This window comes from Hippoglossus stenolepis, chromosome 19 (assembly GCF_022539355.2).
Source record: "Hippoglossus stenolepis isolate QCI-W04-F060 chromosome 19, HSTE1.2, whole genome shotgun sequence".
Taxonomy (NCBI): domain Eukaryota; kingdom Metazoa; phylum Chordata; class Actinopteri; order Pleuronectiformes; family Pleuronectidae; genus Hippoglossus; species Hippoglossus stenolepis.
Window position 1 is genome coordinate 8259652 of NC_061501.1, and position 27526 is coordinate 8287177.

General features: G+C 41.2%; 3 protein-coding genes across 12 annotated transcripts; 2 read left to right on the top strand and 1 right to left on the bottom strand.

Annotated features, from left to right (window-relative positions):
* Positions 1-3310, top strand: tmem14ca (transmembrane protein 14Ca). 2 transcript variants are annotated; one of them, XM_035143030.1, is made up of 6 exons: positions 1-88; positions 380-442; positions 528-612; positions 1888-1989; positions 2132-2219; positions 3124-3310. In XM_035143030.1, the coding sequence occupies exons 3-6, from the start codon at positions 537-539 to the stop codon at positions 3179-3181; spliced, it is 324 nt and encodes a 107-aa protein (XP_034998921.1). In that variant the 5' UTR covers positions 1-88; positions 380-442; positions 528-536; the 3' UTR covers positions 3182-3310. The 2 variants fall into 2 exon arrangements, with proteins under 2 accessions (XP_034998921.1, XP_034998922.1); XM_035143031.1 differs by having other exon boundaries at positions 35-91.
* Positions 3311-3352: 42 nt separating this feature from the next.
* Positions 3353-18047, bottom strand: mak (male germ cell-associated kinase). Of its 9 annotated transcripts, none has more exons than XM_035143022.2 (17): positions 17908-18047; positions 15249-15339; positions 15041-15146; positions 13323-13377; positions 12701-12822; positions 11413-11495; positions 10441-10573; positions 10001-10172; positions 9327-9494; positions 8712-9014; positions 8345-8550; positions 8060-8199; positions 7413-7562; positions 6598-6684; positions 4750-4869; positions 4396-4458; positions 3353-4162 (listed from the first exon to the last, which is right to left on the bottom strand). In XM_035143022.2, exons 3-17 carry the CDS (start codon positions 15142-15144, stop codon positions 4002-4004), a joined length of 2067 nt encoding a protein of 688 aa, XP_034998913.1. In that variant the 5' UTR covers positions 15145-15146; positions 15249-15339; positions 17908-18047; the 3' UTR covers positions 3353-4001. The 9 variants fall into 9 exon arrangements, with proteins under 9 accessions (XP_034998913.1, XP_034998911.1, XP_034998912.1 ...); XM_035143020.2 differs by having other exon boundaries at positions 4396-4491; XM_035143021.2 differs by lacking the exon at positions 11413-11495 and adding an exon at positions 11944-12023 and having other exon boundaries at positions 4396-4491.
* A 1355-nt stretch (positions 18048-19402) lies between these two features.
* plcxd2 (phosphatidylinositol-specific phospholipase C, X domain containing 2) lies at positions 19403-26115 on the top strand. Its single transcript, XM_035142655.2, has 8 exons — positions 19403-19917; positions 20683-20819; positions 20968-21087; positions 21760-21813; positions 21941-22096; positions 23112-23222; positions 23529-23659; positions 25252-26115. The coding sequence occupies exons 1-8, from the start codon at positions 19815-19817 to the stop codon at positions 25409-25411; spliced, it is 972 nt and encodes a 323-aa protein (XP_034998546.1). The 5' UTR covers positions 19403-19814; the 3' UTR covers positions 25412-26115.
* The last annotated feature ends 1411 nt before the right edge of the window (positions 26116-27526 follow it).

A 27526-nucleotide genomic window follows, 5' to 3' on the forward strand; every position in this document is an offset into this window, starting at 1 on the left:
CACGGAACGTGTGCACCAATAATTAGTGCTCGACGAGGAACAGGCTGCATCTGGTGGTCGTGACGGAGGAGAAGCAGAAGAACCCAAGGTTGTATGTGTTTATATTTATATCAATGTTTGCTTCTTGTTGAACACGTAAAGCTTCCGACTGTCATATAAATAAAGACACGTGTTCCTCCATCGGACCGGGTGTGTTTATGTCCTGTGTGTGTTTGTGTGTAGCTAGTTCAAGCTAAGGCTCGGTCAGTTATATTCTTATCTAACGAAGCGCACACGGGCTCGCCCATGAGGCCACAGTTTAACGATCTAGTTGTGAGTGTGTGTGTGTGTATGTGTGTGTACATGCGCTACAATGCTCCCGTGTCTCCTGTTGGTTCAGCTCGTCCTCTCCAGCAGCTCCGGGTCGCAGCTCTCACTCGCTCCTGCAGAGCTTTTCACTCGTGTAAGTCAACAACAGCAAGAAGTGACCTTGACCTGAAGGGTAAGTGTGCACTGTCTAAAGTGTGTGTGTGTGTGTGTCCTAACAGGTGTCCAACATGTCCACGGACTGGGTCGGTTACGGGTACGCAGCGCTGGTCGCATCCGGCGGAGTCATCGGTTACGTCAAAGCAGGTACGTTGGGAACTAGTTTTCGTGCATTTGTTGCAAATGTGGTAACGACCTTAACGGTATGGAGTGTGTGTGTGTGTGTGTGAATAAGTCATTGCACATGTTGCACCGTGTGTGTGTCGGTTATTTCACATTTTTCCAGAGGTGAGCCAGATAAAGAAAAATAAAGTGCAAACATGCAGGACAACAGCTGTGCAGAGGGGGCTGTTAGTCGTGGGATGAAGTTTAGAAACCTGATGGCCTGGTGGTAGAAACTGTTGTTGAGTCTGATGGTGCATGCAGCCCTGCTCCTGTACCGTCTGATCTTCAATGGTCACAACTAGAGCCCGACCGTTCTATCGTTTAGCCAATAAAAGTCAGTACATATGAGCCTGTCGCCGACATATTGATATCTGTGTTAATGTTTGCCGATACGAAAACTTAGCAATGCTTATAAGGCCTTGGCACACTAGCCATGTACTTTTTCCGTGTGATTAATTAGCATGTTAATACTTTTCAAACCGGTATTCAGAAGCAGCTGTAGAGAAAGAAACCGACTTACTCCTCTATAAATAGATTTACTTTATTGATCCAAAACTGGGAAATTACTGTGTTGCAGCAGAGAGGTATCAGGCACATAACACACAGAAATATAAGAACATACATATAAAAATGGGACCTCCCTCAATTTTTTAAACCTCAAACTATGATCTTAGTTCTCTGCTATTGCAGCAGCACTTCAAACTGCTGACAGACATCCTGTTTACTCTGCTGAACCTTCATTGAAACTCACCATGTTTACCTCTCTTCATCAGTATTTGGTGTACCCAGGTATTTTATATTACTTAAACACCAGAAATGGTACTTCGGTGCCTACATTGGTATTTTTGAATGCTGCGATGTAATTTTTTTTGCAGTATCTTCAAATGCTTCATATCTGTAAAATGTGTATAATCCACGCTAAACGTTTTATTGGTGTTTTTATTTATAGTTCTTTATATTGAAGTGTATGGTTAAACTGCAAAATATCCAGCATCAGTTATATTTTGTCATAAGGATTTGATCATAACCCCGGCCAATATATCGTTATTGGTTATCTTTTACTCCCCAATATTGGTATTGGCCCACAAAAATCTAAATCGGTTCGGTGAGCTCCAGTCACATAACCCCCGAGGTGACCTCAGTTTCCACGTCCATTCAATGATTTGTGTGCTTTGAAATAAACCACACACCAGTCCATACATATGTCCGGGGGACGTCACGTGCAGGTGTTGACCTGACGCCTGTTGTCTGTTCCAGGCAGCGTCCCCTCTCTGGCTGCAGGTCTCCTCTTCGGGGGCCTTTCAGGGTTTGGTGCCTACCAGATCTCCAACGACCCCAAGAATATTTGGGTTTCCCTCGGTTGGTACAATATATTTTTGTGTTGCATGTGGACAAATGAGATCTACCTTTCCTGAGAGCGTCAGTGTTTTTCTCTGTGTTCTTCATTCATCCTGTATTTGTCAACATTTACCAATATTTCACACCACATGCTTCATTCCAGCTACTTCCGGAGCTCTGACTGGCGTAATGGGAAAGAGGTTCTATGGGTCCAGGAAGTTCATGCCAGCGGGCTTGATGGCTGCAGCAAGGTATCATTCATTTCATGCAGAACATACTGGAGAAGTAATAATGATCAGTGCTAAGGACAGGATGTGGTGTTGTGCTCTGTGGAAGCAATTCTGTATTTTCACTGTTGGAGTAATTTGCAGAAAAGTTGTCTAACGGGTAGGAAATATATAAAGTTTCAAGTTCTGGCATGCGTAAAAATGAACTAAACATGGATGGACATTGGGTAAGAACTACAATGTGTGTTTTTTTTAATGGAGAAATTATAATTATTGTGCAGTATCATCTCACATCTATATCAGCTAAAATGAAGCCTGGTCAGCAGTAAGTATTTGTTTTATTATGAAAGCCTATGACACCCCCTTCACTTACGCTCAAATAACTGTCACTACCGACTAGTACATAAAACTGTATCGCAAAAACAGCCAGTGTTGAATATATCCTCTGGGGCTTTGCTGCTTGTAAAAAGTGTCTAAAGTATTTGCATTTGCTTGCAGCAAGCTCTGCACGTAGTTGCGGAGGAAACTCATTGACAGCTGCAGGAGTGCAGGTGCTCTTGACAATTCACAGATACTTTTCCAAGAACACAACTCAACCACCAAAATGGGAGCACAAGGAGGCCAAACCCAGTTGATTTGAGTAACTGTGTATGTAGCATGTGTTAAATCGTGGGTTACGGGTTAGGTTGTGGGTCATTTAGCAGCCCCTGATGGGTCCTGATTAGGAGATAGTAACAGGTCGGGTACGGAGCTTTGCTGGTGCGAGTTGGCAAAAATGGAGCCACGCAGGACTCTGGCCCTTTGCTGTTAATCCCTGATAGAAACTTGCTCGTAATGTGACATTCCCTTTAAAAAAAACAATACTTTTTTCATTTTGTTGTTGTACATCTTCCATCGCTCTGATACGACCTCTGTTATCTTCTCCCAGTCTTCTGATGGTGGGGAAGCTTGGCGTGTCACTGCTCCAGAAACCCCAGCCGTCCTGATGGAGCGAAGATTGTGAAGTGTATCCCGTCGTCTGCTTCAGGAGCCGTGTGTCATTCAGTGTTTAAAAATATGTTTGAAATATTTCCCATGTTACATGTTTGAAATATAGTACTTTGTTTATATAATAAGAATGTCTGCTGTGTCCTTTATTTAAAAAAAAGAATGCTATGAACTTTCAAATATTTATTTGTATAAAATGCTTACAAAATTGTCCGTTTATGCTTTGCATAACGTAAAGATGTTTGAAGTCACCTCACAATATTAAGAGTAAGTTGATGTTGGCCTTTCAGCCATTACACTGTGAATCTATCGGCTACACTATGGTGGATAAAAGCAGAGAGAATGCAGCATTAACAGTTAATAAAATCCTGTTAACACTTTGTCCATGGGTAGTGAAACAATACTTGACAATTTAAAAACTAGTTAAAAAAGCTATGCAACATTTAAATCCTACTTAGAACATCCACCTGCTAACAGTAGAATTGGCTCACACTGAATCCTCCAGGGAAACAGGGATTGTCTTGCAGACAGGATCAGTCTCGGTTCATGGCAACCTTCATCTCCACAATATACAGACAGCATAAGTTAAGTTGATCTTGCCTGATGAAAAATGTCTCAGCAAAGAACGTGGGATGTGTCGTGCACACCTTGATGTGTTATTTTTTTAGAGCAACATACAAAACTATCATATTTCCTCCAGATTTGAGCTTAAAAAAGGTCCAAAATCTGCTCGTATTCATTTTCAGAAGGTTCAAAGTTGTGTACCCATGGCAACGCCGCCCAACAAGCAGAAGTCGTTGCGTCCCCTTTTCCCCAGAACTACCGATTTCCGCCATACTTGGATGTCCAGTCCATTCTTCCGTGGACGGGCTGTACTGCAGGGGCTCTGGTCAGGAGGTTCCCAGAGGTTTTCCCCAGAGCTGAGTAGCTGGTCCCCTTCGCCTGAGACCCGTCCGTCCTCCTCTTCCAGCCCTCGTAATCTGTAAGGAACACGCCAGTCAGTTTACACATCTACTGTATTTAGCCACGTACATTTTTATTAAGAGCATTTCGATATATAATGCAGTAGAAAACAATGAAGGACAACTTTTTTCCACTGAAATGCTAATAATGATTGAAGCGGCAAACTCTAAGATTTGAGGTATAGCAATATTTATATACTTGCAGTATCCTATGTATAATTGTATCTGTGGCAACGAGAAAATGACAATACCTTCATTGGTTTCACTCAAAGATGAGTTGGATGTGGGCTTGGGCTTTGCCGCTATAGCTTTGTCTTTTTTATTATCAGGAGAAGAAGAGAGATTGACTGGAAGAGTGAAGAAAGAGTAGCAAGTAGTAACAGTGAGAGAAAACTTGGAACATGGAAATAAGTGAGGAAGGGGAAACTGAATGCAGGAAACCAGGTATAATGGCCAAGTGGGGGCCGATAATGCAGCGAGCAGAAATGAGGAACGTAAGGGGGAAATAGTGTTGGATTTATCTCAGATCAGATCCGAGGTGATCTGGCTAAAAGTATCAAGAATCATCATGCTGGCATATTGACATAGATGAAATGCGTCCTTACTTGCGTGCTGCCCAGCCAAAGGAGCAAGTTGGATTCTCTGCCCCACTGAGCCCACCTCTTTCTTTTGGAATGAAGGGATGTAACCACCTGAGAGGTTGTACTTGGTGCTGACAAAGTTCCCTGTACAAGAGAAGAGAGACATAGTTAGTGTTTTTTGTGTATTTTGTTGTTAAACCTTTCAGGTACCCACCTAGCATGGACTTTAGGTCAACTTCCTATAAATCCATCTCTGAGGCCATTGGCTAAAGTCCTTTGGGGCAACGGCCAAAATTTTGGCTATGAGTGGCCAAGACTCCGCCTTCCATTCACGTACACCCTTAACAGTCCGACTTGTATGTTGACAGTGAAACTTTCTGTGGGTGTTTTAGGTCCAGGTGACATTTTGGGCCAATCTCCATTAACGGCTATCTGCATATGAATGCCGATAAATTAAAAAGCAGATAGCCAATGGGTTTCAGTTAATGTAGTCCACCTCCACACAGACTCTCAATTGGATTGGTCAAACTAGAAACTGCACCAAAATCTTTTTTCCTTAGCCTAAAGATTCTGCATATTCACATGCAGACTCTTTAGAGATAATATACAAGTTAACAATGACTACATTGAGGCTACAAGAAACATACAAATGAAGAAAGCTAACAGCTAGTAGATGCTCTTGTAAATTGTGTGTGAAGTAGTTGCTGCAAATGCAACAAGAAAAAAACAAACAGACCAAAACAGATGAATAAGGCCGAGTGATTGAAGTCATTCAATTTTCTCAAGTGACACCATCGACCTGCTTCACCAGCACTCGCAGATGGTTATCAGTATAATTAGTCGAGAGCCCCATTGTTCCCACATGAAGCTGTTGTGGTTGTAGTGCAATTTACCATCTATTTAGCAACGGGTGTTCTTAGTTCCCAGGTTAAATTGTGTATTTATACCCTCGTCTCCTGCAGAGCTTTTAGCTGCTGGCTCTCTTTCTCATGTTAAGTCACTGGCTGAATACCTGAGGCTTGCTTGTATCAGAGGCCATGCTGGTTGTTAGTTTATCTCATTTTACCCTCAATCCATAGAGCTCAACAGCATAGTTCCAGAAGTAAAAAACGTTCATTTTCTGTTGAGTATAGCTTCTGATTATAAGCCAGAATATTTCAACCACCCAAGGTAGATTTACAAGATTGAGAAACAATGTTATATTATCCTGTAGAAGCCTCAACTTTGTATGGTATCAACTGTGTTGTTAGAAAAAAGGCCTAGCCTGTCTACCTGGTTCCAGGCTTAAAGGTTCAGTGTGTAGAATTTAGTGACATCTAGTGATGAAGTTGCATGTTGCAGCTGAATACCCCTCACCTCACCCTCCCCTTCCAAACGTGAACGAGAACCTGTGGTAGCCTTCAGTTGTCAGTGGTGTTAAGTTTGTCCAGTCTGGGCTACTGTAAAAAAAACATGGCGGCCTCCGTAGAGAGGACCTGCTCCTGATGTAAATAGAAAGTATTTCAATATAAAAGGGTAGGGTAAAGAAACCAACAATTTGTACCATTTAGATTAAACACACTAGTGAAAACATAACTAGGATTATTTTATATTCAATTTCTGTCAATAGATCCCTTTCACCTAAATCTTGTACCCACACTGGACTTTAAAACTCTTTTAATAAGGATTTTCTGGAACGTCAATGGAACCAGAGCCGTTCTAAATGTTGCCACTCACTGTTGTGATCTACTCCAACTACAGCTACACAGTTTGTACACTAAAGAGCTTTAGCATGGCTAGCACCTTACAGTCATCAGATATCTAACTCTATACTATTGCTAACAAGGATGCAATACAGCAAACAGTTCTCATGAAGTCATTTGCTTCAAGTACCTTTGGACAGATCAATTTTCTCCAGTATTCTTTCTTTAACAACCGTTTTCTCTTGTGGGCTATCCACAGACTTAGAGGAAGTCTCTTCTATTCTCACGGCACACAAAGGAGAGTTGGAGGGGAAAGACATGCAATCAGAGAAAAAGAAGAAAAATAGATGAGAAAACAGAAATATCACGAACATGCTGGTGTGTGTGTTTAAATGCCGGGGAGGTGGGCCAAATGAGCAGGGGGTGCGAGGGCCGTTTCAAACACTTGATCTTATACGGACAGTCTTAATCTCATGAATAAGCAATGGGGAGGGAGAGACGAGGCCAAAGAAAGAGACGGAGGAGAGCGAAGGAGGGAGCACAGCGGGGAGTCATATTGTGTGTCTGTCTACATGACAAATGATTTTTAGAGGGCTCCCATCTCTAAATTCGCAGACACTTAGGCCCACCCCTGACACGGCTTTGTCCGCGGCCCCGTAACTACTGATCAGGAGACATTAGCAGCGTCATTAGCATTTACGGCTTTAGTGTCACAGAGGACAATCTCATATCGTGTAGCGGTGGATGACAGTGACAGTTGCCAGGTTTCCACCGCATGGCGAAATGAGACGAGTCACAGCGTCATTATTTACGTCGCTGAAGACTTGACTTGATGGCAAACACAGACCCCGTTCATTAATGCAATATAGGAAACTTGCATTAAAAGACCTTCGATTTTGAATTTCTGTTATTACGACAAATTTGTTTATAGAAATATACTGGAGCTCAGGACATTATCTTCCTCTCTACATTACGGGAGCTTGATAATCAACTCCTCCAACTCACCTGCATTGGTTCTGGTGACGGATAATCCTCCTCCAATGGGAGCAAGTGGTTTGTTCACAGTGCTAGAGGACGTCTCCCAGAGATCCCGCAGCGTCATGCCGTTCATCTCCTTATCGCCCGAGGAGGTCGTCTGATTTTTGCCAATCAAACCTAAAAGCAGTCAGAGGGCAACTTGGGTTAGAGAGAAAGCTGAGTCGCCATGCAAACAGCAGTTCAGTGTTTTTTAATGCCTGTAATCTTACTACCAGAAATGATGACTATTAATCAAACAATATAATCTGTGATTCACATCATTTACTCCCACACTGTTACTATGATAATATTTTTCATACTACTTCATAATGTATTTTAAAATAAAATCTATATTTGCAATTTTCTCTGCACAGTAACAAATTATATTAAGAGACACATTGCATGAATACATAATTACACATGTATAGAATAATAATCTATATTGTATTGTTTATTATTATTGCACATAATGCATGTATTTCTATTTTGATCTTATTGATTTATTCTTATTTTAATCTTAATAGGTGACACAGAAACCCAAAGTTAGTTACACAATTGTTTTTATTACACCAAGTTATGTTGACCTCATTGCTATGATAAAGATTTTTGATTGGCTGTTAACCGTGCGGACTTACCAGGCAAGTACCGTGACTGGCTGAGGTAGTGCTGCCGTGCAGCAGATCCTGGAAGACTGTTGTCCATCTGGCCAACCTTCACGTTGTTGGGCAGCTTAGTAACTGTGCTGAAGGAATACAGAGGTTTCTGCTCCTTGGGCCTGAGAACAGAAACCAGACAGAATGTTATGCATCACACTAAGAAGGCTTTCACACCAAAGTTGTTTAGTCCGGATCATCTGACTTTTCAATGCTTACATTTGTCCAATTGGTAATCCAGTTCTATGCAGACATGGTGGCACTTACTGTGAGTGGTGCTCCTTAGAGCTCTTCTCCTCCTCTGCGTTTCCCAGGCTCGGTTTCTTGGAGTTGGAGACTGTGTTTTCTAACTGGTCGGTTTCCTCCATGCTATCCAAGGTCTTGGCCACCGTCTGGCCCCAGCGCCGACGACTGCTCTTCAGCCCCCCCATCCCGCCACCCCCAGCGCTGTTTTCACTGCCCTGCGATGCTTTCTGCAGAAGGGAGAGATATAGAAAGTATCCACACAAACTGTCACATTTGGACTAGGTGCCCTTCAGTATGTTCTGTATCTACAGAATCTTGAGTCCCATCATTCTTTCATTAAACACAGAATGCTGCAAATAACTTTCTGAGGGCACACAGAAACACTCACTGCATGGCTGACACCTCCTGGTTTACTCTCGGCTTGAGGCAGAGGGATCTGCTGAAGAGGCTGATGATGATGATGATGATGATGATGATGCTGCTGCTGCTGCTGCTGCTGCTGCTGCTGATGATGATGATTTTTAATTGAGGGTGTGGAGCCTTTGGACTCGGAGGAAGACTGCTGGTGATCAGTCTTGGTCTCGGAGGTCTGCTTCTGGGCCGGTGGCCTGGCTTGGACTTTTTTGACCTCCTGGCTTTGAGGACGAGGCCCCAACACTTGGCCTACCTGGAAGTACGGGTAACGCAGGGCCTAGCGAGACAAAGATAGGAATACTTTGCTATTCTGTTCTTCCGAATATTCTATAACCACTGGGACTTATTTAAAACCTGAACATACAAACAACATGAATAACAACCATAGAACCTCCCTGCGTGCTCAGACCTGCAGGGAGGTTTACTTAGGCGGCCCGCCCAGGTAGATAAATAATCACATCAGCATATTTTACTCTTTTCAAACATACAGACTTTTGGCCACACAACTGTCTTATTTGCATTAGTGGCAGTAATCCAGTGGAGACCTGAGGCTTCTCTGTGGCAGTCGTTGAGGCTCAGTCTAGCCTACCTGCACGGCAGTGGGTCTCTTTTTGGGGTCCCACTGCAGCATGTCCCTCATCAGGGCTATGGCCTCATTGCTGGCGTTCGGTATCAGGGTCTTTAGGTGGGTGGGCACACACTGGGGGAAGCGGAAGTTCATCGCAGAAGCTAGTTGGTAGCCCTCTGACCAATCCATCTAATGGAGAAGAATGGATGGTTACACGTGACTATATTCATTCGTAAGACCAAAATAGAGATTTTGCTTCACTTGTATTAATATTTTTGTGACTCAGCTTGAGGTTTAATGTTTAATATTTCTAAGTATACATTCTACTAAACTAGAAACCTCTGTTAAGGCCCAACAGTCCCCTTCTTAAACCACATTTAAATTCACTAGATTCAAATTTCTTATTTGGAGCTACACCAAATTACACAAGCTATATATTCACCATCTTGTCCTATGCTCTAAAATGATAACTCCCCTAAACGTGCCTCATTTCTTTTCATCAAGATCCATGAAAAACATAAGAAATCAATGAATATCTGGAAAAATGCCTGGAAATGTTAAAGAAAGTGAAAATTCCTGGATCTACCCCCTGATCTGGATCCGCACCAAAATATACTAGGGTGTCTCCTGAGCCATACCGCATCCTTCTACCAAGTGTTTGCACTCCCAGCTCTCTCCATTCAGCCTCTTCTCACCTTTTTGACGGTGCCCAGCACTTGGCAGATCTTAAAGATCTCATCCACTTCACTGTTCCCGGGGAAAAGAGGCCTGAGTGTGTAGAGTTCAGCCATGATGCAGCCCACAGCCCACAGGTCAATAGGAGAGCTGTAGGTAGACGACCTGAGCAGGACCTCTGGAGCACGATACCTTCACAGAGAAAATACAAAACCTAATTCTCAATAGTGCTCAGATAAACAAGCCATAAACAAATATGTATGACCCAAATGAAAGACCCTGTTCATTTGGGCCACATATGAAGGGCCCCCTATACTCAGCTGACGTCCTCCGACCTGCTACAGTTTCACAATGAGACTTATTTCTATGTTAATTGCACTAACAAACTGTAATAGATGTGTAAATATACTTTTTTTATTTTTATTTTCAATGGCTACTGATGTCTGGAAACTCCTCTCACCATCTGGTTGATACGTAGTCTGTGTAGGGAGGTTTGGAGCGGATCTCTCTGGCCAGTCCAAAATCTGCTATTTTGACCAGCTCTGGACCCATGCACAGCAGATTCTCCGGCTTCATGTCTCGATGGAAGAAGCCTGTACAACAGTTAACAACACGCTTTTAGCCAAATGAGATTACATACACAATTACTCTGTAGAAGCATTTTACACTTTGTGCAAATGATGAGTAAAATTCAGAAAGAACTGGAAAAAAATAGAGGAGCAAGTAAAAAGGTTCTTATTTGTTTGCATGGAACCACAACTGATTTTTGTACTTCACTTTTTTGTATTTAAATTAACCAGGGCCACATTGTTTCTCCTTAACATTAACCCAGCAATTTTAGTTGTGTTTCGTTGTGATGGTTGCATACGAAGGTGAATCCTAAATATGGCTGCAACCTTACTTCTACCATCAAGCTCAGGTAAAATGAAATTAAACGTCTCTCAATTAATCAAGTTTAAACCTTGAGAAGTTACAAAGTTTGATGTCACAAACAAATATGTCTTGGCCCAGATTTATATAGAATATATCTAAACTCATGCATTAACCTACATTACCTCATAGACATAATCAATAAAACAATATGCCATATTATTAGGAGTCTGTCTGAGGGTTCCGACAGAGTATTAGGGACATATTGGAAGAAATCAGGAAAACCTAAAGTATAACTTAACAAGATGATTCACATTCCTCACTTTAATGAAGGCAACAGGCTGATCCTTTGATCGCCCCCTGTAAAATGACACGTAGCCTAAAATTACGTCTTTATTATTGTAATATTATGACTTTATTCTCGTAATGATTTGTTTGCCCTTTTAAATGTCCCTAATACTCGTCGTAGGGAGTCACATTGACTTCTAACTATTACAAAACACAGCATCCAAGCTACAGGTCGAGCTATTTTCTGAGAGAGTGAGAGAGTAAAGCCTCTTACCATGCTTATGTACAAATACCAGCCCAGACAGCACTTGAAACATGATGTTCCTAATTTCATTCTCTGAGAACATCTTATTCTCTCTAGTCGCAGACCAAAGAGATGGAAGAAGAAGAGAGGAAAGACAGATACATGCAAGAAAAGAAGTTAAAAAGGGAGGAAAAGCGCATGCATTTAAACTGGATGTGTGGAAGCATGGGTTATGTGTGAGACACTTGCCAGCTTGTTGTGAACGAGTGTGGATTTTATCACTCGCGTAAGAGTTTGAAAACTTCCTACCCAACATATGAGTTATCCACACATCCGTTAGTTAGAGAAACGAAGATCAGAGAGTCAGGATGAATGAGGCAGTTATGGAGGGTTCACAAACTCCAAGATTCTGATCAGCTAATCGCCAATTTGATGAGGCAGGTTGAAAGAATTCCTAATTTGTAGTGAAGTCTTTAATTTGACTCTATAGAACTCTTGATTGAATCTTGCAGTGTGCAGCCGCTCCCATGCACAAGGCAAGAGGAGAACACGTACACCTACCATGTTTGTGAATAAACGACAGGCCTTGTAATATCTGAAAGCTTATGTTTCTTATAGCTGACTCGGGGAACAATTTTTTTCTGGAAACAGAAAATGGATATTATTCCAGTTAACCCGCTAATGTGAGCGCCATTAAATAAACATCACTCTGTTTGCTGTTGTGCACAGAGAAGAACTGGTCAAATATGCTGAAAAACAAATCACAAAAAACACATAACTGTCTCCCTGTAAAACCAGAACATACACAAACACACTTGGGTATGTCCAAGCATTAGAGCCCATGGGCGGTTGGAAATCAGCCCGTATCTCAGTATCTGCGTTTATGTTTGCAGATATGAAAAAGTTTATTTTACAGAATAAACAATGCACAGGAAGATGTGCATCTATGTTTATATTTTACATTAAAAAATATGTTTTTTCTTTGCTCAAGTTCCATATATTTGGTTGTGTTTGTATTTTCTTTTTATTAATAACGATTTATAGTTGCCAAGTTTATGGATAAACTGTAAAATATATAAGTATATATATATATACATAAATATCAGCCAATATATTAATATAGAATTTTTTCTACCCCCAATAAAACAGCATCGCCCCTCCAAAATACATCTTGCCAATTTATATATCTTTGTCGATATCTATATCTATATCTATACCTATTCTATATATAGAATAAATCACCATCATAATACCCCATAATACCTCGGTCAGGCTCTACCAAAAATGTCGCCATAAAGGGGGATGTTTAGCTTCTTACCTGTCCTTCATAAGCTGGTAGAGGTTCTCCTTCATGTACTCAAACACAAAGTAGAGGTGATCGTTCTCTCTGATGACCTCCTTCAGTTTCACCACATTTGCATGGTTCAGCTTCTTCAGTGACTGTCGTGACACACCATGGGAGAAGGATGAGAAAAAAGAGTTCTTGCACATGTTTGATATCAAGACTATAATGGATACATCTCACAGATTTGCTCTGCAACGGCGTTTTAATGTTTACAGCTACAAAATGGGAAATTACCTGAGAGTAGGAACACTGTCTCACAGTTCTGAGTTAAATAGTGACACACTAGTTATGAATGTTGAATTTTAGTGATGTGCAACATGTATTAAATCTCATTGTACAAAAACGAGGCATTTTGGAAAGTTGTGACTTGCAGTATTTTTTAAACAGTTGTTGTTCATGCAAACGATATACATCATGGTTAATTTGATCCAGACCGAAACCTCTATTGGTCGGACTAAATTTTAATTCATTGGTCAAGACCCTGAACTGAGCACTTTAAACACCTGTTGCTTTGGTTTGGACTGAATTGAAAAAGTCTGAAGTCTGGAAAAAACAAGTCAGGTGTGAAAGCCCCTGAACGTATCACTGTCCTTACCTTCACTTCTCTTAGGTTCATGCATTCCTCCCATGAATAAAACTTCCTCTTCATCCTATTAAAGACAAAACACAGATGTACAGTATATGCATATGCCAAGAGTAAGAGATGACGTCAGGATTGCAGGCCGTATAAATTACACCCAACATATGGTCACCGTCTTTGCAAAATTGTTTTGTGTGGCTGCATCAATAATTCAGCTCTTTTGACACGTCTCTGACTTCAGCTTATTTCATATCATGAGCAAACCTCCAACACCTCTGTATTTTGACGTGAAGTGAATTGATGTTTTTAACGTTACACACGCTTCACAGATTAATTTCTGACCCATTGATAACCTCAAAACACACGTTGTGTTGCTAAATACATGAAAACACCACACAACCAGCTGGGATATGGCACATCTTTTACGATAGCTCCCCTCCCTCTAAACTTATTTAAGAGTTACAGAACTTCCAGATATCTATTTTCTACTCTCTGGGCACCTTCCTTCTACAATGTCAGCAACCTGACACACCCCCTTCTACTTTCACTCCCTTTCACGGTCACCACAGGTATTGTCTTGCATGGTAACCGAATGATCAACGGGTGGACACATCTCCCAGGTTTCTCATCTATTATTGAACCCTGCTGCCACGCTGCTGAAACAAAGCCATGAAAGCCGGTTTGTTTGCCTTGGTGATGGCAGGAAACCATTGAAAACCTCCGTCCGGGAAGTCACTTTGAATTTCTTTTCCTGCTATTCATCAAAGACATAATTCATCAAGCAAATACAAGTTTATGAATATTTTGTACATCATCTGCCCAAAAGAACCGTTTTTACCAGGCAACAAATGTCAAAGACATTGGTTTAAAAGGTTGTGAGACCTAAAAATAGACTTAAAAGACTTAAAAGACTCAAAATGTATTTGGGTTCATAGTGTAGAATTGAAGTGAAGACTTTATATGCTCTCTGTAGGAGAGTTTGGAAATATTGTCAAATTCAAATAGGATATTCCTCTTTTAGTCTTTCATTCAATTTCTCACTATCCCTATATTGATGATTATTGATGCTTTTAAACAATATTTCATGTAAACAATGGGTATGCTTTACTTATATGACTTTACTATAAGATAAAGCAACAGTAACTGTGAATCATATAGTGCTGGAGGATATGGCAAAATATTATATCAACACAAAATGTTCCATATCAGTCGATATTTGTTTTGTGTTTACATATGTGTCTTTAATCCTTTTCTTTTGCCATGACTTTCAAATGATGTTGTATTATTTTATCTGCTGTCTATGATTTTAGATTTTGTACAGTATCATTTGCTGTCATTGATTTTAAATAACGTTTTTTTAATTGTCTTCTTGTTTTTGTTTTGTCCTCTTTGTGAAGCACTATGCAACGTCTTTTTTGAAATGTGCTATACAAACCATGTTATAATTGTTATAATTCTCTTGATAATTGTCCCATTATTATTGTCCCAAGACTGATTATTGCTCCTGAGTGAAGGTTGTGGTTTTAAACTTCTCTTTATGAGCAGAAAATGACAAACACCTAACAAACAGGGAAACTATTTTGAGGTAGATCAATTATGTGTTATGTCTCCTCTCTGATCGATATATTGATATAGTAATCGGATATATATACTGGACATTTGTTACATTGTTATTGATGAAAACTATATCCTGATGATTAGTGAATTGAAAGTTAAATGGTCATCACTCTCACCTCTTGATAGCCACCAGTTCTCCTGACTCGTTGCTTCTCCCCATCAGCACACTGCCATAGGTGCCATCACCCAGCTGCCTCAGGGTGGTGTAGCGATTCATCATCACTACAACACATTTGTTTCAACAACTTCTTAACTTTCCTGACGCATGAATCAAGTTATGGAAACACACCACTGGTCCTTTCATCAAATGTCTTTTTTGCTCACCTGGTCTTCAGGTTCACAACTCATCTTCCAGAAACTGATCCATGGTTGGAAAATCCTGGTGTGGCTCAGTCAACACTGGGCATTTGCAAGTCTTTGGTAAAAAAGGAAGGAACAAATATCATCAGGATCAGACGCGATCATTTGAACTAAATAAAACTGCAGGTATTTTTCTTAACCCAGAAAGCATCTCAAACTCTTTTTTTGTGATCTGAGAACAAATTCAAAGCCAGGACCATTTCTTGTTGTTTTGCTTATGGAGGAGAAGCAGGTGTGTGTCACACTGGTATGAGGCACCAACACGACGACCCAAAGGAGATGACATAGGCAGCCCTGGGCAGATTAGGCCCACAGGGATGTAAATAGGCTGTTACATCACTGTCACTACTTACCGACATGCGCTACCTTCCCCAAGCACCCTGCCCGGCAAGAGGATTTGACTGTTAGCTTGTATAATCGGCCAAATAAATCTCCCTCAGGACTTTTCAAAAAATTCTATGGAAGCAGAAAACGAGCAAATGAGCCGACAGATACCCTCAAAGCAACAAGTCGGAAAAACGTAACTGGTATTGACAAAACTGCACTGCTGCCCAATGTTCTGTATAACTCTGCAACATGCTAGCCTGGACATTTCAACTTTCATGCAGTCAGATCATATCCATAGCCGTGTGCATTCTTACACTGACATTACATAAATACCCCAATAGAAACTATGATAGGTTGAGGACCCCCCCATCCAATTTATCCCCGTGTTAGAGGGAAGATTGAAAAGAGATGAGTTGTCCAATACATGTTAGTTTCTGCAACAGAAGGCCCATAGAAAGCATTTGGTGGGCCCCCCAAAATGTATGTCATGATATTTTAGCTTTTAAACATACATCTCGAGTTTTTAGGGTATGATGCTGCATGCATTCAATGCTAATAGCTCCTGAAAAATGTGTGTGCCTCAATGTATCCCATAAAATAGGCATTTAAAATGTCCTCCGGGTATAAAATCTTATATAAAATGGGTTGGTTGTGGTTTTCGTACTATCAGGGGTCATTTACTGGTGACAAGAGGCAACAATTGAGAGACTGTGACCAATAAATTGATAGAAGACTTTTCCCCTTATCTATCAATTCACTTTACGTTTCTCTGGAGCACAGCAGTTGAAAGGTGGAGCTGTTCATACAGCGTATATCCACTGAGGAGGTGTAGGAGAAAAGTGGGTATTTGTGAAGAAACAAAGGTCAATGGATTAATAGATTGAATGAATTGGTTTCAAATAATAAGCGTAATGATGTTGAAGATTAGGGCGTAGGGATTTGAGTTCCATCTGTGAGCTGTTTTCATGAAACTCTAGTAAGTGCAACCACTCTGCTGTGTTTAGATTAAAGAAATATAATTGCAGGCGGGTCAGGGGCAGCTAAACAAAATAAGATCAGTGTTCATTTCACTTGAAAGAAGGAGGTGACCAACAGCTCCCATCGAAAGAGAATGTCCAAACTGAATCTAGCTCTCTGCCTCTTGACGATGAACAAATCAGTTCAGCCAACATTTATGTGAATGTTTAGTTCAAATAAGAAATCGTTTCTCAAACCAACAATACCCTGCTTGATATTCAAGTCTCACTGAGACAATGAGCGAGAAGACAAGTGGAGAGGCTGCTCAGCCCTCAGCTTTCACATATGGCAATCTGTTGTGGAGGGATTTAAAGGGAATTAAGATATATCCAGGCCACATGACATTAAGAAGCTACTCAAGGTCAATCATATTGTAAGCAAGCGTAGACACTAACCTGTAAGTGACCAGGAAACTGTTCAATGTGATGTGAAACGCGATTACTCACTACACATCGGTATGTTTGCCGATATAGGTTGGTTATTACATTTTAGTTTAAAACATGTTTATTTTCTTAATAGAACTTCTATATATTTGGTTGTATTTGTGTATTCTTTTTATTTAGAGTTATCAATAACAACGTTTATGGTTAAACTGTCCTCAATTGTCTCTGCTCCTCCCCCACAACTCACTGGCATCGCCCTTGAGGTATTAACATGTTTTCACCCACAAGTAACAAAACATATCGAGGTCATCAGATTCATATTTAAGGAATTATTACTCAATAAAGTTATATATATTTGGTTGTATTTCCGTTATCTATTTATTTCAACTTGTTAATAATAATGTTTATGGTAAACTGTAAAATCTAAACCCTTGATTGTATTTCTTTCTCATCATGGTTTGATAACGGCAACGGAATCATTGACAAGTTTTTTTATCAATAGTATCGGCCAATATATCGGAAATTTGTTTACTCCCTAAGATCGGTATGGATGCCAGGCCCCTAAACATCCATATCTGTCACACTCAAGTGAATAGCCCACTGAGACTTTGCTTTCCATATCGGCAGAGTTAACACATAAAACTATAACATCAGAATTACGGATATTGTTTTGAGGAAGAATATAAAGCAAAACACTTGACAGTTGACAGTTTAGTTCCTCTAGCCTACCAATAACAACAAGTATGGTTTTCTCACAGGTTGTTTCTCCCCAGTAAGAACTGGGTGTTCAGGGTTAGGGGGTAAGGGGGTTAGGGGAGGTTCAGGTACCGGGAAACCTGTCGTCCAGGGGAACACAGTTTGACACAGAACCTTCTTCCTCTCAGTTTTAAACTCACCATTTCAGGGTGTAGTTCCTCGGCTGCTGTCTGTGTCCTCTGAAAGCACCGAGTGTCTTCGGGTCAAATACACACTGTTTAATCCCCACTCGCTGCGTGCGTGAGGGTGTGTGTGCGTGTGTCCGCTCCCTATGGAAACGTACACACAAACACGGGACGCTTCTTTAAGCTGCTAGGTGACCAACGGCGCGTGCGTGCGTGCAGGGGCAATGCTTTGTGGGACTTGTGGTCTTTGGGGTGTCGGCGATCGGTCGAATAAACTACGGAAGTATACAACTATATAAATATAGTATATTTGTTAATCCTGTGACTCCAAATAAACTGCCAAACAGATTGAGACAACACAAAGTCTGTTTTTTAATTAACCCTAATATAGAAGATATATAAGTTTTTCATACACCACTCTTTTACACTATTGTTTGCTAAACATGTCATTTTGCACATTAGTGTCCACTTGCATTACTTGTATTTTTTCCCTAAAACATATACCAACCACTATTTCACATGTATTCATTTTATTGTGAAATTCATATGTATAGAGGTACCATCTTTATATTAGGGTTCATATTGAATCCTACATACACAGCATATATACATGTACACCATTTACGTTTATTTCGATGTCTCCTAATGTGGGCCTAAAATACAGTAAACATCCTCATGCAATCATGCATTTTACTCATTTCTCGACAAATAATATCTACGTCTGCAGTGAAAGGTGTATATTGTGTTTATTATGTACATATTCTATGTATTTTTAATTTTAATTTTATTGCCTATTTTATATCTTATAATTTCACATATTCTCTTGTCTAACTAAATATAACGCTTTTTTTAAGTGAATTTTGCCAGCATGAGATCAATACAGTTTATCTTATCTTATATCTTATCTTATCTTATCTTATCTTATCTATCTTATCTTATCTTATCTTATCTTATCTTATCTTATCTTTATCTGGATGTTTCAGAACCACAGTAACCAAGCTGAACAGTTTTTTTCCTCCTGAAAGATGTTGAATTGTATCATGTCTGCAAAAGTAATCAAAGTCTAAATCATAGTTTTCCAGAGACTCACGTTTGGGAGAACTGAAATACAGTGGAGGGGGTTTGATCTGAAACTCAGTGGTAGTTAAAGTGCTGCACCAGGAGATGGCGCTGCCTTGTTGTGGTTGTCCATCTCAGCCAATGAACAGACTCAGATTGGTCAGCACACAGGTTCTGATGGAGAGTCACTGAGCCTCTGAATGCTCATGCGCACAATCAAACGTCGACAAGCAACAAAAACATGGGATTTATGTTTTATTTAACACAGTGTAAAAATCATTTTCTGTTTTATAGAAGAAGAGTCTTTGAGGGTGAGGACTGGTTGCTAACTGGACTAACTGGTTGCTTCTGCTCATGCACGTCCTCTTAATCATCCCACACCAGTTAAAGAGCAACTCACCTTTTACCTGAGAGATTACCCAGACCTGTCTGTTCTGTGTGTGTGTGTGTGTGTGTGTGTGTACCCAGGGGTGGTCTTTGCTCACACACATACGATACAGGTTAAGCCCAAAAGCAGGAGAAGGGGGATAACAAGTGGGATTTCGCTATAAGAGGATTATCCCGGTCGTTTACCACCCGCTGGTCCTGTCAACATGTGCCCGGTTCGCCGTTTGGAGCGTTACGCAGCGCAACAGCGTGCCACAGCCTTACCTGGAACCGGGCGAGGAGAGGACTCAAGCTGGATGTGATTCACACGAGCGTTCACTAGATGTAATACTATTGTGAACTTATATTGTAACGTTCCAATATGCCATATATAGTTGTTTTGTATCTACTGGGAGCGCACGGGAGTCTCACTGGGAGTGCGTCCGCGCCGGCGAGCGGTTTCCTGAGGCGTGGACTGTTGACGGGCCGTTTCTGACATGAAGACGAGACCAGCCGGGATCGGCGATGTCCATGCCGACTGGATGGGTTCGCTCCCCTCCAAGCTCAGTGCCATGCCCCTGAAACACCTCGCCGTGCCAGGTGAGCCCGGAGCGCGTAGAGATGTCCCCTTCTCTCCATCACTGTATGGATAGTGTCACACTGTTAAAGGACAACACAAGAAAAGTGTTGTGAGTGTGTGTTTGTATACTTGTACTTATATCTTATTTGGAGCTGGACCTTAGGGTGTGAGGACATTTGGCTTTTTCAAAGACCTGTTTGAGGGTTAAGATTTGCTTTTGGGGTTACTGTTAGAATTAGGTTATGGTTAGAAATTCAGTTTTGATGGTTAGGGTTATAGGAGTAAGATGTGCATTGTGGTTATAGGTCAAGGTTAGGGTTAGGCGTGGATTAGTCACAGTCAATGGGTGAGGGATAAGGGTTCGGTTAGGTTGTCTACAATGGATGCAAAAATCCAAATAAGTATAGCTACCCAAGCCTGTGTGTGTTTGTTTGTGTGATACAGCTTTCAGAACTTTCTCCTCTATAAACCTTGTTGGGACCAATCCTTTGGATCAAATGCTGGTCCTAAAGATGCAAAATATAAAAAGTCTGAGGTCCTGGTTAAGGTTGGGGGTCAGGTATGAATTGAGACTAGGTTACAGTTAGGATTAGACATATATTTCTTGAGGTTAGGGTGTTTGTTTCAGTTTCTCCTTTGCAGCTTTTCAGTCTTTTTATTTTCTTTCTTGCCTTTCCGTCCCATATGTTCTGACAGTTTCCCTGAAATGAGTCATTTTCCGTTGTCTTTGCTTTTGCTCTGTTCCTTTCCTATTGTATTACCATCATCACCTCTTTTTTAAATAGGATCCCATGATTCTTTCACCTTCTGGGTGGATGTGCATGCTCCCGTGGGCCCAGATCAGAAGGCTTATGTCAAATACCTGGCCACCATGTTCAGCGTCCTAGCCAAGAAAGTCATGGTGAAGTGGTCCATGACACAGGTACCGCTCACAAACCAGCAGGTTGCAGATGATTTGTGAATAGACATATTTGGGGCATATTTTAAAATTTGTGCATGTGTTTTACTGTCCAGCAGATGTGTTGTGTTTTGTTGTGGGCCTAACACGCGATTGTGATGTGTATTCCTAGAATCTGACTTTCAAGGAGCAGCTGGACGCTGGAATTCGCTACTTTGATCTCAGGGTCTCCTCCAAACCAGGTGAGCCAGGAAAAGAGATTTACTTCATCCACGGCCTCTTCGGACACAAGGTGAGCAGAGCACACGTTTGCTGACGTTGTCCCTGTTCAAGTGTTTCACATTTCTCTTTGTAAACTCGTCAAAGTGCAAAGTTATCTGTCACCGCGTGGGATGGTGTTGGCCTTGACTAGGGATCGAATGTTGTTTATTTACTTTCAAACGTCCCTCCTCTGAAACCGGTCACACCAACATGTGCCTGACCCACACACTGTTTTGTTTCAAGTGGGTCATGAGATGGACCTGTGGCTGTTAAATATTAGATAATAATAACAACAGCTGAATGCACTATAACAGTTTACAATCATCAAGCCACTTCAGTTGATGCTTTACTACATCTGCCAAGGAGGTTATGTCCATTGGTTGTTAGTTGGTCTGTATGTTTGTAAGCAAGATCATACAAAAACTACGGAGCAGATTTCCACAAACCTTGGTGGAAGGATGTGGAATGGGTCAAGGAAGAACCCACCAAGTTTTGGTGCAGATATATATCAGGGATAGATCCAGTATTTATTTTTTCCTTAATATTGAGAGATTGGGCATTTTTCAACCTTATCTCCATTTTCTAAGGAAATAATTCATGGATCTTAATCGGAAGAAATCCAGCACATTTAGGGAACATATGAGTGTTTTTATACAGTTTTGGTTTGATGTCACAAACAACATTTCGTCTGTTCTCCCCAAAGGTCAGTGACGGTCTGCTGGAAATCAACTCCTTCCTAAGCAGACACAGGAAAGAGGTGGGAAGAACTTTCAATATGTATGTATTCATAAAATGAAATAAATAAAACACTGATTCGAATATAATCATGACCAGTGAGAGTTTTGGATGATCAACTGATTGAAGGTAACGTTTGATTGGTTTAGGTCGTGTTCCTGGACTTCAACCATTACTACGCGATGGGCGCAGAGCATCACGTGTACCTCATCAACCTGCTGCGGGAGGTATTTGGCAACAAGCTTTGTTACAACTGTGTAGTGGAGAGCGTTACTCTGGACTACCTGTGGGAGAAGAAACATCAGGTGAGATCCGGCTGCATCAATCAAAGTAGTTACAACATTATCTTAACATTTCGCAGTTATTTCATTGTTTAGAAAATTGGGGGAAAATCGCAATAATCCTATCATATAAAACTAATTCTATCTGAATTGGCAGATCTCATAGTGAGATGTAGTCACCTGCATTTCAGGACTGTCCCCTGACTGCATGTGTGTGCACTCCTATGCATGCATGAGTGGCTGCAGCAAAAAAAATTATGCATGCAGATCTGCAAGTAAAAGCAGTGTGCAGGGGTTTATTGGATGGTGCTTTAAACCCTTGTTAATGTTAATCTGTGCTGCCTCTAACTCTCCTGGGCAGGAATTAGTGGCGAGCATCATCCTATTACCACGCCTTCTTCCATCCAACGCACCTTCTCTCGCCTCACGTCATCGTATTCAGCGTTTCTTCAAGTCATTCCTCTACTGTTTTTTCCCTCTCTTTTTCCTCCTCGTACCTCCACTCAGCCCCCAGCTAAACATCCTTCCTTCTTTATTTGACCACTTTACCTCTTACCTCTTGGTTTGCGTGTGCATGTGGTTCCTGCTTTAGATGCAGATAGCGTCGCGTTGCATCTGCATTGTCCCATTCGTGTGTTTCATGCTGATAGCCCGCTATCAGTTAAATCTGGTCCTATGACCCTAATCTGTGATTGACTTAGTTGGCAAAGAAGAGGGAGCTGGAGATGGCAGCCTTCACTTCCTGCTCTGTGTGTCACTGTTCTTACACTGATGTCACAACCCGAATCTAGAGCCGTGACAAAATATGAGGAAAACGCTGGATAGTACGTTGTTTATCTAGAAATAAAATGAAATAATTAAGGGTAGGATCCCATGATTAAATTAAAGGGTTATAGATTATCATACATGGAGATTGGTGTTAAGGTTGCAAACGAACATGTACGGGCTCTGATGTGTGTGAAGATGAAACGAGTAAGGAAATTAGAAACACTTTCTCCCGTGCTGTCGTTCAGTGTCTTTCATTTTCTGCTCTTCTCAGGTAATAGTGTTCTACCATCATCCCTCTGGTCAGGGCAACCCCATCATGTGGCCTGGCAACAAGATCCCTGCTCCGTGGGCAAACACCACTGAACCCAACAAGCTCATACAGGTCAGAAAACTACAGTCAGACCCCTGCTATGTGCTAAATTCCTAAAGAAAATAAGTTAAAGCTGGCACCTAACTGCGCAAAGGCCAAACATTCCCCTTAAATTCAATCAACCCACTTTAAATTAACACACTAATAGATATATGTCCCCTAAATATGCCTCTACTTTTTTTTCATCAAGATCCATGAATTATTCCCCGCAAAATGTCAAAAGCTGAATATACAGCTATCCTGAAAATAATCCAGAATTCTCCCATTAAACTGATGCTGAGACGAGATTTCTTCCATTTTACATTCTCATGTCTGCAGTTCCTGCAAACCACACTGAAGGAAAGAGCCAAACAGGGCTCCTTCCACGTGTCGCAGGCCATCCTCACCCCCAGGGTCAACACTGTGGCCAAGGGCCTGGTCTGGGGGCTCCGTAACTACCTGGTGGAGAGGTCAGTCACCACAAGTCTGGGTCTGTTTATCAGAAAGTGTGACAGAGAGAGGCGTGGTGGACTATTCCAGATGTGTGGAGCTACAAAATTGAACATGTCAACAGCATTGTTGGTTCTGATGCATCGCTTTTACACATAATACATATAATCATATGCAGGGTTGGAAATCTGGCTCTGTTGAACAAATCTGATGTAAAAAAAAAACTTGGTGTCATCCTGGACTCTGAATTAGATTTGGCAAGCATCATCAGCAGTGTCATAAAATAAGCTTTTTATCATTTAAGACACATTACAAGAGTGAGACAATATTTTTCACATGAGGAGGACATCTAAGTTTTTTCTTACTTTTTATTGTTTTAACATCTTTAACTGTCCTATTTCATATATTTTGAATCACGCTATGAAAAGGGTTATTATAATTATTGTTATTAATATTATAAATCCAAACCTCACCTAAGAATCTCAAAATCTTCATTTATGAACTCTCATATATGGCCAGGAGGGGGCAGTATAGCAAAAGCTGCATATACCTACAACTAATAAGAAGTTTGCCAGTCGTGTGCAATGTGTGCAGGCCCTTGGAAAAATAGGTAGAACTTGATTGATTTGAAAAACACAATGTCAACAAAAACTTTCTAAGGTTCTACTTCTTAGAACATATACCCTGTCTTCTACATTGATGTACAGTCATGTTGTAACGACACCAGTGTGGGTATGTGTTTAATTTTAATAAATATTTGAATATTATAAAAATACTCTCCAGGCACATGTGTTTAGATTCTCTGTTACAATATTATATCTCTTCACTGTTTTATCCAATATTTCGGAATAATCTAAAGTCGTCAAACAATAGAGGCTCAAACCATAGACCAACCCATTTCATCTCTCAGATTAGAGATCTTATTTCCTAGACCTACATTTTCACTCATCCAGCTCAAAAAGAACCCAAGATTTGAGTGGAAATCACGTTAGAAATCCTGACTTGAGTCGATACCCACCAGTGCCTTTAAATCTGAAAGAGACCGCCTGTGGTGCTGGGGTATGTATGAAGCCCCTGTATGGACGCTGTGGCGAGACAGGAGGTGGCCTAATTTTGCCCTTCCGAGGAAACGGGATTGTTTATCGCCGCTGTACAAACACTCAGGCTTCCTGGTTTTGTTCTGCTGGCGGCTCAAACATAGCAGAGAATTCACAGGGTGTTGGAAGTGATACAGTTACAGTCGTGGCATGTGTGTGTGTGTGTGTGTGTGTGTGTGTTTGTGCCAGGAACCAAAAACAGAAAGTGTCCCGGAGACTTGATTTGGAAACAATAGTGGCACAGTCGTCTCCCACTGACAGACACATGCATCACTCCCTTTCTCCCACGTCCCAAGCCGTCAAAATATTTCAAAACCCTATCAACAGCTTCATCAAGGAACAACTGACTGTGGATTTCTGCTATTACTCAGTTCCTCTAATGCGGAACTGAGTCATTTCTCATTATACCTGAGAAACCAACTACAGAAACTTCTAAAATTCTAAATCAATCAAATTCACCAATAATCAACTATCAAATCTAATCTAAATCCATCTCTTATTTTTGGTGGCTCTAGGAACCTGCCGACCATCATGTCCTGGGTGGAGGCTCAGAGGCCGGGGAAGGACGGCGTTAACATCATCACCTCAGACTTTGTGGAGCTCACGGACTTCGCCAACATTGTCATCAAACTCAATAACCGGCTGTTGTCCGAACAGGAGGGCAAAGCAAGATGACACATGTTTGAACAGCGGCACTAATGTGTGTGTGACTGCTGAAGCCATGGGAGCAAGATTCTGTGAAGTTAGTTTTCATGATAATGTATTTTCTTCCATCACTGATTCAAATGAGGATTTTTATCATCAGCTGTCCCTGGCACATTAAAGCAACGCTGTGTAAGTTTTTCTGAGCAACAGCGCCCTCTGCAGTCACAAGTGGTGATGAATTCTGTCGGGCTCCATCAAGCTCTGACTGAACTGAAACACAACTGAAGGGTGGATGTTACCCATGATCCCCGGCTTCCTGAACCAGAAAAGCTGCTGCTGAAACAAATTCACCAAACTCTTTTTGGAATTCTTCATATTTTCAAAGTACAGTTTGGCATTACACTTGAACTCCCTGGAGCTGATTACATATTAAAATACCAAAGGTAAATATTGTTGACATCAATGTCTAAGGAATGTGTGTACACAGTAGAGGTAGTGGGATGCGACTGGGACAAATATTCCGTTTACAGGCAGATAATTACATCCATATTTGTCATGTACATTGAGTCTATGAGAGCAAAGGCCTAACGAGATGGTGATGCAATCTGTTTACCTTGTATTCCAAACTCACTAATAATTATACCATAGTAACTCTGAGCCCACGAGCAAAGTTGGCTTTTCAACTAGGCTCTTGGTGTTTTTTCCAATAATTAAATCAGCACGAGACAAAATTAGAAGTTGCAATTTTTCCTTTTTTTGGTTTTGTTTCCATGTTTAGCGAAGTGTATCCACTGTGGTTTGTCGATAGAGTTTAACGAGAGATGCAAACGCTGGCATCTTTTTATACGTTCCACAGAATTAAATAAATTACAGGATTTCAGTGGGAAAACCAAATATGTGTGGAACCTGTGCCACAATCCTCATAAAACGTATGCAGCCATATGCACGCGGCAATAAATGGTAACGTTTGTAGTGTTTTTGCTATTTGCGGACATGGAGACACAGAAATAGTCAGTATATGGCCGTGTCCAGCATATGTCAATGTGCAGCACGTTCCATAAAACATTCACGCATCATATAGAAACAATGGGAATGCAGACTGAATTGTTTTGGATCTCTCTCGGTGTGTGTTACTGTGTTTAGTGTGCGTTCATTATGGGCCCGGTGATTACCATATGGGACATAGACAGGAGTGCAGTGGCAGTCAACCTGCATTCCTGTGGTCAGAGTCGAGGGGAAGACGGAGAGGACAGGAAGAGGACAGCAGAAGAAGATGAAAGTAACTCACAGAGTAGATGCCTTTATTCAGCAGACAGGAAAGAAAGAGTAAACGAAAGGAAAGAAAGAAAAATGACAGAACTCGGATGACTATAGAAAGGGAGAGGGAATGAATTCCCCTGAGTGTCGATCAGTGGGAGGATGCAGAGAGGTTCCTTCAGCAGCACCATCATCTAACGGAGACAATTTTTTAATCTGCCCTACATTACTTCACTCCCTGAGTAATTTGAGTGAAATAGCTTTTCTGTCAAGGCCATGTTGTTTACACAGTTGAGTGTGATCACCAAGCAGTGCAAAGCTAGCACACACACACACACACACACACACACACACACACACACACACACACACACACACACACACACACACACACACACACACACACACACACACACACACACACACACACACACACACACACACACACACACAGCTAAATAGTGCAGTAATTACACCTACCATGGCAGGCAAGTGAGAAAGCAGAGGAGTACGCAGCCCCAAGTTATGCAGAGCCTTCTCTCTCTCTCTCTCTCTCTCTCTCTCGTTTTTAATGAGTTAATTATTGATATAAATACAGAGTGAAACGTCATGATGCCGCTGCTCCATCGATCCACCGATCGCTAATGTGCAGACTCTGGCTCCAAGTGATGTCATCGGTGCAAGATGGCAACGTGCGTATTGGGGATAGTGGGAGGAAATGACACGTTGCCATCTTTATTTACAACCTATTGTTCAGACTCTTTGGCTGCAAAGCCAGGGGTCAGTCGGAGTCTTGCTCTCAGTTTGGATCAAAGTGCCCTCAAACTAGTTTGCAACAATACCCTCAATAATCCTCCATTTACCTCTGTGGTCAGTGTTTAGAGTGTT

Bases quoted from the DNA above. Each gene is read 5' to 3' on its own strand.
- tmem14ca (XM_035143030.1), top strand. From the start codon at position 537: ATGTCCACGGACTGGGTCGGTTACGGGTACGCAGCGCTGGTCGCATCC. The intron at 613-1,887 runs GTACGTTGGGAA...TGTCTGTTCCAG, and splicing joins CATCGGTTACGTCAAAGCAG to GCAGCGTCCCCTCTCTGGCT. The intron at 2,220-3,123 runs GTATCATTCATT...ATCTTCTCCCAG, and splicing joins GGCTTGATGGCTGCAGCAAG to TCTTCTGATGGTGGGGAAGC.
- mak (XM_035143020.2), bottom strand. From the start codon at position 15,144: ATGATGAATCGCTACACCACCCTGAGGCAGCTGGGTGATGGCACCTAT. The intron at 8,551-8,711 runs GTGAGTGTTTCT...TCCCTTCTGCAG, and splicing joins CAGGAGGTGTCAGCCATGCA to AAAGCATCGCAGGGCAGTGA. The intron at 4,163-4,395 runs GTATTGTCATTT...TGTTCCTTACAG, and splicing joins TTTGAGTGAAACCAATGAAG to ATTACGAGGGCTGGAAGAGG.
- plcxd2 (XM_035142655.2), top strand. From the start codon at position 19,815: ATGAAGACGAGACCAGCCGGGATCGGCGATGTCCATGCCGACTGGATG. The intron at 20,820-20,967 runs GTACCGCTCACA...GTGTATTCCTAG, and splicing joins TGAAGTGGTCCATGACACAG to AATCTGACTTTCAAGGAGCA. The intron at 22,097-23,111 runs GTGAGATCCGGC...TGCTCTTCTCAG, and splicing joins TGTGGGAGAAGAAACATCAG to GTAATAGTGTTCTACCATCA.